Raw genomic sequence first — 11,381 nt, 5'->3', positions numbered from 1 at the left:
AATTTACATAATTTAAAGTTATTAATTAATTTGTAATCTTCTCTCCGCAGAACAGATTCCCTTGGAACCCTGTGAAGCTTCTATCTAGATTATTTTCTTTCATTTTTGAGGTAGTTAATAGGATTACACAGGATTGAACAGTATTAAACACGATTAAACACGATTATACAAGATTAAAAAGGATTGATATAAGAGTAAATTCAATCAATTGTTGAAGCATTGAACTATTTTCAATGATCACTGCATTGTTGTTTGCTATCCTAGCAAGCTTGTGACAGTGCTAACAATAATTTTAAATTCAGGAGTTTAGTGACGATGAGATCTACAAAGCAGCAGCTGAGTTGTGCTCAAATATTGTAAGTTATAGGGCTATAGCCAAGGAACCTTGGCTAAAAGACAGATACATGGCAGTACACTACCAAGATGTAAGTAAGCAACAACAAAAATGAAAGTTTCAGACTAGAATTGAATTTAACTATTTAAGGTTTAATGTTTGTGGTTCAAATTCCAATTCTAAGAAGTCGATTATTCATTCTACGTTTAGTTTGGCTCCTTCACGATATCTTACAGATAGTCGATAAACCCTACGAAAAGCTAGAAGAGTTGTATAAATTTGTGAACAAGCCAGTGACAGAAAAAGTTATTAAGTTTGTAGCAACTTCGATGAACGGCAAAAAAACTTCTTCCGATTTCGACGTGAGTTTTTTTTTTTCTTCACAGAACTCAAAGTCGATTCTATTCTAATTTTCATGATTTAGTTAGTTGTCATTATTGCGTGGTTCCTCCCTCCACCGAATATTCGATTGTATAACATTGTGGTTTTAGTTATGTCCGAGAAAACCTTATAGAAACTAACTATTATCATTTAATAATTGCCAATCACCTATAACAATCTTTTTTTCCACTTTTAGGTAATCAAAGATTCAGTAGCCGTATCAGAGAAATGGCGAGATATGGATGTTGAAAAAATTCGTATCATCGAAAATGCCTGCAGTGCATTCTTTCAAACGTTTGACTATCAATTATTTGACGGGAAAATTTGAACTACAGAGGGGTTTTTATGATCTGTCAGTTTTTTGATTTTTAATATATTTAAATTTAAATTTATAATTTATTTGTATTCATTTTATAATTTATTCATGGGAACAGGTTATTCTTTTGCCATGGAATTTGAGGCTGTTTTCTGCAGAATTGTTTGAAGGGATCAAGCCATCATCATTTATGTATGACTAAATTTATTAACTGCTCCTTTATAATGTGCTTCTAAATAATGTTTACCCTCTTGTAGTGTTTACTAAGAAGCATCACGGCTTTTTTCTGACAGTAAATCAGACAAAATAACTGGTGAAATGAAAGCAATCAACGTCTCCTCATGCTGATTGTCCTTTTGCTAAATCCGTAATGCTTTCTACTCATTGTTCAAAACTCACGCTCTACCTCACGAGATCTATAATTAAACTTTAATAGTACTATAATCAGTCAACACTGAACGTTAATCTGAATTATTCTTGACCTTCAAACTGTCCTGGAATTTAAAATGATAAGTTACAATTCAATCATAGATGGAATCTGGTCCAGCTTTCAGTTCCTTTCATAATCATCACTATACGAATACTGTTCCGTACTCTCATAACCTTTAACATACATTTTATCAAAATCCAGGCTTATTGGTATTCTGTAAGTTTGTAAAAATTCTTCACGTTGTTGTTCTCCAGTATTAACACAAATCAGTTAATAATTAGCAAAGCATGTTTTTGATAATTTTCCAAGTTAACCAAGTTCCTGGAATGATAGCAGTAGTGCGCTGGGTCAGGAAGCCTACAAATTATCTTACGTAGCCAAATTCTTCAGCTGCAGGTATAAGGAACTAATAATCATGACATACTACTTTTTGATTGAGTAGATTCAGCTAAAGACCTTATTCCTTTCATAAACCCGATACGATAAGTATCGTATTTATAATTTTCAAGTTTTGAGAGGGTATGTTCTAGGTAATATTATGACAATAGCGCTTCGACCAGTGAGCCAGGAAGCCTGCAAAACACGGTGCGTATCCGGCCGAACTGAGAAAATTAATTAATCTTTAATTAATTATATTTATTTCTTCAATTAATTTTGCTTCTAATGCCCATAAAAGGAAAGTTTTCTTCAAATCCCGAGAATTTGTATCACGTGGTCCACGGGAACCAATTGGTGGTAAAATTTCTGCTGGCTAGCTGTTTCCGTTTTCAGGAAGCTATATTAAACCTCGCCGCCTCTTAAAACCAGAGCAGACCAAGCATTTTACCAGTAGTTATATTTTAAAGTTAGTCCCAGTTTTATCAACTATTTTCTGCCATGGACGAAGAAGATACCCCCGCTATTGTTGTAGACAATGGATCAGGAATGTGCAAAGCTGGGTAAGTACAAAATCATCCTTCGTAAAGTAGCTGATTATTTGTAAAATCATCCTTTCATAAATGAGTTCCCTCATTTAAATTCTTTATAGGTGCAACATCTTGAAGGAGCTTGTCTGTTTACTTACCCTCTTCTTTCAGATTCGCTGGTGATGATGCTCCTCGAGCTGTCTTCCCCTCGATCGTAGGACGACCCAGGCATCAAGGTGTCATGGTCGGTATGGGACAGAAGGACTCCTACGTCGGAGATGAGGCTCAGAGCAAAAGAGGTATCCTCACCCTGAAGTACCCCATCGAGCACGGTATCGTTACCAACTGGGATGATATGGAGAAGATCTGGCATCACACCTTCTACAACGAGCTGAGAGTTGCCCCCGAGGAACACCCCGTCCTTTTGACTGAGGCTCCCCTCAACCCCAAGGCCAACAGAGAGAAGATGACCCAAATCATGTTCGAGACCTTCAACTGCCCTGCTATGTACGTCGCTATCCAGGCTGTCCTGTCCCTGTACGCTTCCGGCCGAACCACTGGTATCGTCCTGGATTCTGGAGATGGTGTTTCTCACACTGTGCCCATCTATGAAGGTTAGATTTAGATCAAAACTTTATGTTATTTTCACATTTCGTGCGAATTTTTTATGAGACCTGAGACTTCTTCAATGTTGTCTCAAATACTCGTGACTAAGACAAATTACCCAAGTTCAATATCAAAGTAACTTCTCAACTTCTATTCAGATTGCTGTTCAGTGGAATCAAATTGCTAAAGTTTTTATTTTCTTTCAGGTTATGCCCTCCCCCACGCCATAATCCGTCTCGACCTTGCTGGACGTGATCTGACTGACTACCTTATGAAGATCCTGACCGAGAGAGGATACTCTTTCACCACCACCGCTGAAAGGGAAATCGTCAGGGACATCAAGGAGAAACTCTGCTACGTTGCCCTGGACTTCGAACAAGAAATGGCAACCGCTGCCAGTTCCAGCTCCCTCGAGAAATCCTACGAGCTTCCTGATGGACAGGTCATCACTGTGGGTAACGAGAGATTCAGGTGCCCAGAAGCTCTCTTCCAACCCGCATTCTTGGTAAGAGACGCATTGTTAGATAATGATTATGTAAATGATGATTATTTACATAATTATTATTTAAACAATTATTTTTTAAACAATTATTATTTAAATAATGATTATTTGTTGCTCTCTTTCATAACGAAACAAATTTCTGTGTTCTTTCTTTAATCGCTGCCATTTACAAATTTCGAAATGAAGAAAAAGAATTTGATAATTATTTTTCTCAGGTATGGAGTCCGCTGGAATCCACGAAACAACTTACAACTCAATCATGAAGTGCGATGTTGACATCAGGAAGGACCTGTACGCCAACACCGTGCTCTCCGGAGGAACCACCATGTACCCCGGTATCGCTGACAGGATGCAGAAAGAGATCACCTCCTTGGCTCCACCCACCATGAAGATCAAGATCATTGCTCCTCCAGAGAGGAAATACTCCGTATGGATTGGAGGATCTATCTTGGCTTCTCTGTCTACCTTCCAACAGGTACACCTTGCCTTTGCAGCTCAATTATTCCGTATCAAATCAATGGTAGCATTCAATATACCGATTGTTAATACCAGGAAAGCCGGATTCACTATATCCCTGTCGAATACTTATATATCATGCTTAATGCTTATAGGGTACAATGAATTAAAAAATCCTGTCCAAATAGGCAACTAGGTTTAGATTAGCAGAGCGCGACTACTTGAGCTAACAACTGTGACCACACCCAAATAATGAGCTATGATATATAATATAATATAATAATATAATATAATTGAACCCTGACCAATAACAATTTCAGATGTGGATAACAAAACAAGAGTACGATGAGTCCGGTCCATCTATCGTCCACAGAAAATGCTTCTAGATAAACAGAAAATCCTTATCAAGCGAAGTCTGAGATATAGACCTGCTCTGCAATGATTGATCAAGTGCGTCAGACTCTGAATTGAGGGAAAGGCTCGCTAAGACACTATTAGTATTATAGGTCGATGATTTTTGATTTGGAATACAATGTTATACTTTGATATCATTTCATGTTTTGTAAATAATTTTTGCGTATGATTTATACTATCACGTGTCCAAATTGTTTTGCGTCTTTTTTCAATTGAAAATCTCAGAATGTTATATCATACAGCTATTTAGAATAATAAATGATATGATTATTTTACCAAAACCCATAATTGGGTAGAGTGGACCTCTTTGGGTTGCTTTCAGGTCGACACCTAGTACATTTCGGGATAAGGGCGGTAGTCAGTGTCCAACTCCAATTAGCTGATGTTTATTGAATCGGTATTGCCGAGTACAGCTGCCTTTGGGTAGTTCTTCTTAATCTATTACAATTGTAAATGAATGGGAAAAGCGAGCGACCGATTTCATTCTCGGTATCATTTTGCATTTGCGGACGGTCATTCAAAATAATATACAAAAAATAAAGTTCTGAACAAACAATGCAAATAAATTATTGATTTAGATTGGTCTACACCATACTGATTACCATTTATAAATGGTAATCAGTATGGTGTAGACATATATGATATAAATATCATATATGTATTCTGTGTAAAATTATCTTTATCCCGGTTGTTGCGACAAGTGAAAATGCTCCTATTAGGGAAAGGAGTTTACTCGACGTTTCAATGTAACTACATCGTATTCATGATCTCAAATTATTTGTTATATCTCAAATTATTTGCAAGTATTGAAACATTACAACAATGCGACTCATAAATAATACTTCAATCTGGATTTAACATATATCATATATGGTATAATTTGACCCAAACCTCCCCCCCTCCCCCCTCCCCCGGGGCTTTTTGTAACACCAATGCTTTGTATTTCAAAATTTCGACTACAAACCGCACCTTTAAGCTGGTATTTTCATTGGCTCACGGTTCGTTATTGTACTATTGTATGAGTGTACTGCAAGCGAACATCAGCATAAGAATAAAATCTTTATAAGTGCTACATTTCGAGCAAGATCGCAGACAATTTAAAGCTGTTTATTTATGTTCCTCGGTATTTAATACAGACTCGGCTCCTATATTCCTGATGTTTGCTATGATCTCAGACAATAAGCAGCTTGTTATAACTATCTTTGTGTGCTTGTGTTACGTGCAAGCAGACGAGTCCAAACTGCAAAATACACAACCCAGCAATATCACACCTTTAAGTGATCAAGAAGTGGCCTGCTTCAAAACAGCTTTCCTCGTTCCTGAGTCTTCAACAGGTGGTGTGATTATTGAGTCGAGTATTATTATTAAGTCTCATGATTTGATATTTCTTTTATTCAAATTTCTGTTTGTATCTGAAAGTACTCAGTGAAGACAGATTCTGATGGAAATGAATAGCTGAATAACGTATCGACATTTCTACATCATACTCAAATTCTCAAATTATTTGTTATATTATATAGTAGTGTTAAAAGTATTAAAACATTTCAACAGGTGGCACTGTGACAAGTTTCCAGACGGCTGGAAGCCATGACTGCTGGCGGTACTGCAAGACTTCTGATAGTTGTAAAGCAGTTTCCTTCTGCATCATGAACTCTACATGCAGTTTGTTTACCGGATTCTACGACATAGTTTATGACGAATATTATGACGAATACAATGGTAGAAAAAGTCTATCACTCGAGAAACTGTGTACAATGACAAGAACTGGAATGGACATGGAAATGGCGTTAAACATGAGTCTTGAAAAAGGAGGTGTCCTTATGATGCAGGGGATAAAACGACAGAACAAATGCTTAGTGCCCACAGAAAACGTAGATAATAACAACAAAAATTCGTTTGGTTTATCTTGGGGTAACTGCTATGGCGCAAAGAGATGGATGATACAAAAGTTGAAAGGACAATTTTACAAGTTCTCCCCAGCCAAGTATCCAACACATTGCTTGGATGTGGAGTTACGACACCAAATACCCGTGGCCGTGCTGAATGATTGTGAAACTAATAGCAGCATCATAGAATTAGATAACAACAAAATGCAGATGATGTTTGTGAAAAAGTATATTATTGACAACACTTTGACAGATTGCTTTTCTATCCATTCTTATGGACTAATTCGGAAGCATGGGAATAGCATGCTTAGCACTGGCAAACAACAACAGTACCTAGAACAAATTCTTTTTCAGGATCCTGATAATTATACCAAATCACATTTCTGTTCTATTTCTCGGCTCAAAATTCCACATGGAGAAGTAATAAATGATGCGAATCTACCGTGGTTTCTGCCAGGATCTACAGTAATTGTTGTGTGCAGAGAAGGATTTGGTGTCAAAGCCCGGAACTACACATCCCTCCAAAAAATTGTCTGCTCTGAAAATGTAAAACCATACCCCTGCTCGAGAATCGCCAAAGTACCGAAAACAAAAAGAGTATTGAAAGATGTAGATGATAGAGAAGCCCAAAGTCTCTCCTCAGAAGTCATCGCACTGATCATTATGCTGGTTGGTTCAAACGTGCTGTATATCCTTGCCGTGCTCGTGATCTACAAACGCAATAAAAAGTCCATTGCGGAATCTCCGGACTTGGAAATGGTAGCAAAAAAAACTTTACCTGGGGACCTCAGGCTATCATGTTCATAAACATAGAGATTCGGCGGAATGACAGGCTGAGCGCGGCCCAGTAAAAAGTATTGAAATTGCAGTTGACCAAGAAAGGAGGGGCGACGGAGGAAAGATGGACAAATACAAACAAGAAATTTTTTACAACGATCGAATTTTTGGCGCTTCAGCTGTTGGCTGGTTGATATAAAGATTAGAAAATATACTTTCAATATTGTTCTTGGTAAGAAAGTTATTATTTATGTTGCACTCATATAAATCATTTATAAATTTATGTTATACGAATTTTGCATCTCAAATGCAGGTTCTCATGATAAAGTCTTTTTTGTGAAGATTTAAAGCCGCTTATGGTGTGTTTCCCTTCGTCACTTCGTGTCCAAATAAAACAATTATGAATAATTTTCCCTATATAGCAATCTTTAAGTTTAAGTTTAGCTTATATCTCAAGGAAAACACAAATTAAACCTGCGTGAGTCTCCGAAGCACAATTTACATTCAGAAACTACTTCTAATAAATAAATGCAAGTCACACAATCGCTGTATTGTACAAACAAAAAACTTTATTATAAGTTTTTTATTGAAAGAATTTCTTGCTTAATTCCATGAAAAATGGAATTAAGCAAATCATTTTCGGAGCTGCAAGAAGTTATTTCAAATATGAGAAAAACTCCTGAGTCGTGTTTGGTTCAAAATTGAGGTACTGGAAGCTAGTAAATTTCCGAGCTTTTATACCTTTATGATAAATGGAAAAATCATCAGAATAAATTGAAAGTGAAATTTTGAATATTTTTTAGTAAAAGCTTTCTTGTCGGTTGCTTGAACGAAATTTCACATTTTTGATTGAATTTTGACTAGCTACCAATCAGTGAGGTCAGTGTGACTGACACAAGTCACCATCGAGGTATAACTGGAAGCTGAATATCCGGAGAAACCTTTAAAGAAAGGAAATTAATGAAAATTTCCTACCGATAAACAGGGAAATATTCTCAAAGGACAACGATGAAATTTCTGGTTACTTTATAGGAGTGACAGTGTCTGCATCTTCAAATATCTAGTTACCAGAGCAGACCCACAGTATACTTACTCCCTTGCTATTCTTTCTCTAAACTTCGTATGATGTTTCTTCATCACCAGCTGTTACATCCAATACTTTGTTGCATACTTTTATTTCCGCTGAAATACTTTGTAGTTTTGTAAAAGAGTAAGGTTTGTGTTTAGGATCTTCAAAAATGATAAAAGGAATAAGTGATATTTTCAAAGCATGAAACCCCATATATAGTGCGTTATACTGTTATAGTAGAGGTGATAAATTCTAGTATAGTTGCTAAATCTACAAAACTCCTCTAAGGCGTAATTTATCATAAGCTAGAGAGGACACGTGACTGCTGGTCACGTGATCTTCCACCTATGAAGACTATGGTCAATGAGAAATTCAGTAACTTAATACGTTCGTGTGGTTTTTCTCATCTTGACTTGAAGTCAAGCTGAAAACAATGGAAACCCCATATATAGTGGAACTATAAACACTTGGATATAACACTTGGACATAACACTTGGATATAACATTTGGATATAACACTTGAATATAACACTTGGATATAACACTTAGATATAAAACTTAGATACGAGACATTTGTTTCAGACTCAGACTGACTAACATCATAAACTAATACATATATATTATATAATGACGTAACACTATATTATATAATAATAACATAACCTAACAATACTTAGAAATCGGCGTCTTAATTATATTTATTGTCATTATTGTTTTGTACTAAAATCTGTACCTATACATTTTAGTTGGTACAGTTAATTTAACAGTGATTAGTTTGTGTAACTCAAACAAAACTATAACAAACACGACCGTGACACCTTTACGTAAAATTGAATGTAAGCAATATTATGCGGAAACGTTTGATGTGAACCATTCTCTAAATTGCCACCTTGGTGGCTACATCATTATCACTATCAGACACAACGAAATTAGGGATTTTTTAGCTGGCTTGCTGAAGGCTATTTGCTCGGACGTGGAAGTTGAACCCCAGCTTCAAGAACTAGAAGGAGAGCAGTTCACGAGGTCCTCAACACTAATTACGGGTGACCACACTGACCACACTTACCAGGCAAGTCGGCAAGACCGGATTTTAGAGCTCGTGGTTTCTATAGGCCGGGCCAAGTGGCTTTTTCGATGTTAAGGTAATTAATCCTGATTCTAATTCCTACCTTCAACATTCGACAAAGAAGACCATGGAGAATGCCGAGAGACAGAAATCACGATGCTACAACGAGAGAATTCTTAATGTAGAGCATGGATCATTCGCCCCATTAGTTTACTCAGTGACAGGTGGTATGGGACCTCAAGCCGAGAAACTGCTATGCAACAAACTTGCTTATAAAAAAAAACAGAAATACAACGATATCATAAATTATTATCGGTGTAAATTATCATTTTTGATTAGGAAATTAATTTTATTGTGCATTAGAGGATCTAGAAATACCTCAAATAAAACCGGCGAATTATCTAACATATGGATGATTTATAATTTAACTCTTTCGAATCGAAAGTCAACTAATTTTTTCAGTCCCACGGACTGGTTTTTATTTTGGAAATGATGATGTTCATAATATATAACCTGTAATACTATAATGTATAATATATCTAATTTCGTTTTCCAAAACACTACATGATGTTGCTCTACCACTTTGACTTATGTAGTTATGTCCCTTAAGCGCTTTTAACTACCGTTCACCGAACCTTGACTGCGGCTTTGTTAACAAGGTTTGGCCGGTAGAGGGTCTGCAGTAGTCCCATTACATTAGTATTGCTGTACAACTACTACAGATTCGTTTTAGTGTTTAGAATTCACAAAACACATATTGAACTGACCTTGAGGTAGCAAAAAAATGAAACATAACAAAACAGGAAACTGCTCCACAGTAAATAATTCTCAGTCTAAGTCTAACGTTCCTTCACAAGTTGCTGTAAAGTGTAAACACAAATAATAAAGTGTAAATACAATTATATATATTAATTCTATTTCTGTTCTTTCGGCGAGTTAGTACAGACTACAGTTCATGGACGGCTTGGAGCTATACTGATGATGTTAAACCCTTGAAGTGCACCGTAGTCATTTACAGTTTGTCATTATTGCGATGATTAATGATTATCATATTTTGATCCGCTCGTCGGACTTAGTTTCAGGTATATTAGCATTGAGATGATGCAGAGAGCAACCGATGACAATTGGAACAAGAAAATTGGATTTATCCAAAGATACAAACAACAATAAGTTTTTCTAAAGGTGAATTTAAAAGTTCAAATAGCAATTCCTTGACAACATTGGGATATGTTAATGTTTGAACTACCATATCAGTCATGAAATCAACAAAGAAACAATATAAATAAAGCCACCGACTTTATTCTATTAGTTATTTTGGTTTACTGTAAGCATGGCACCATAGTCAGACCGTATACACTTCTCAGTAATCGACCATATGATAGGTTTTTTTTTCGATAATTTAGACTCATTTCTCAGTCATTGGTCAAGGTTTAAATTATTACGCAATCATTTTAAATATTTAATTGAAAAATACAAATTTGGTGGCAAGGATAATCACCATTTTAATTTTTACTGCTTTAGTTTTACTGCTGGAGGGCACATACACCAGATTAACCCGTTTTTAATTGTTCCCGGCAAATGACTTTATATTTGGCAAATATAAACAAAAACACTTTTTAAATATGTTTTGAGTTTTTCATAAATGTGTACAATTTAATTAATACAAAATTTAAACAGCGTGTGGGGGCCTTAAGCCCTTGGGAAAACCCTTATATTGTGTTCGAGCTAGAAAAATGTTTCAAATAATTTTTCTTCAAATATCATAAATTTGGTATTATAAGTTTCGTCCCAGCAAGCTGCTTACAATTCTGTAAAAATCATTTCAAAGTAACTTAATAACGGATCAGTCATTTTTGGCCATTTAAACACGTATATTTTAAAACACTTTGAATCTCAAAATTCTGAAAAATTCAGCAGCAAAAACTAGTCCAAAACCTTCAGTTATACTCAAAAGCAGTTGTGGAACGATATCTCAAATTCTCAAAAACTGTACGATTGGTAGCATCTACGTAACAGTTTTTCGGGGCAACAAAATCGTAATTCTTTTTCTCTTAGCTCTCGCTATAATAGTCTAATCAGATTAGAACTTGATCATCCATTACTCAATCATATAATCCTTTGGAGAAGTTCTTGTAGGAGTTAATAATAGTATTGAGAGGCAGGAAAACTATCGGGCTGCGATGAATAGAGACTTGCCACCCCATAACATTAAAATATATCGACTCTGTTACATCGCTTC

At 35.9% G+C, this 11,381-nt stretch overlaps 2 protein-coding genes and 1 long non-coding RNA gene across 4 annotated transcripts in view; 2 read left to right on the top strand and 1 right to left on the bottom strand.

Moving 5' to 3' along the window:
- Positions 1 to 5,131, bottom strand: part of LOC134824926 (dynein regulatory complex protein 9-like) — a 63,755-nt gene extending 58,624 nt beyond the window's left edge. Inside the window, exon 1 of one of the 2 annotated variants that reach the window (XM_063836934.1) lies at positions 5,115 to 5,131. The gene's annotated coding sequence lies outside the window, so the exon portion shown is untranslated. The remainder of the gene's footprint in view (positions 1 to 5,114) is intronic. The other variant, XM_063836933.1, reaches the window with a different exon arrangement.
- On the top strand, positions 48 to 1,081 carry LOC134825560 (uncharacterized). The gene is made up of 3 exons (XR_010161569.1): positions 48 to 110; positions 303 to 696; positions 912 to 1,081. It is a non-coding gene; the product is annotated as an uncharacterized LOC134825560 (long non-coding RNA).
- Positions 2,273 to 4,344, top strand: LOC134824721 (actin, cytoplasmic-like). The gene is made up of 5 exons (XM_063836699.1): positions 2,273 to 2,399; positions 2,538 to 2,980; positions 3,179 to 3,486; positions 3,698 to 3,949; positions 4,251 to 4,344. The coding sequence occupies exons 1-5, from the start codon at positions 2,338 to 2,340 to the stop codon at positions 4,314 to 4,316; spliced, it is 1,131 nt and encodes a 376-aa protein (XP_063692769.1). The 5' UTR covers positions 2,273 to 2,337; the 3' UTR covers positions 4,317 to 4,344.
- Positions 5,132 to 11,381: the final 6,250 nt, after the last annotated feature.

This window comes from Bolinopsis microptera, chromosome 13 (assembly GCF_026151205.1).
Source record: "Bolinopsis microptera isolate Bmic1 chromosome 13, MBARI_Bmic_1.0, whole genome shotgun sequence".
NCBI lineage: Eukaryota > Metazoa > Ctenophora > Tentaculata > Lobata > Bolinopsidae > Bolinopsis > Bolinopsis microptera.
This window is presented reverse-complemented; position numbering and strand designations above follow the sequence as displayed.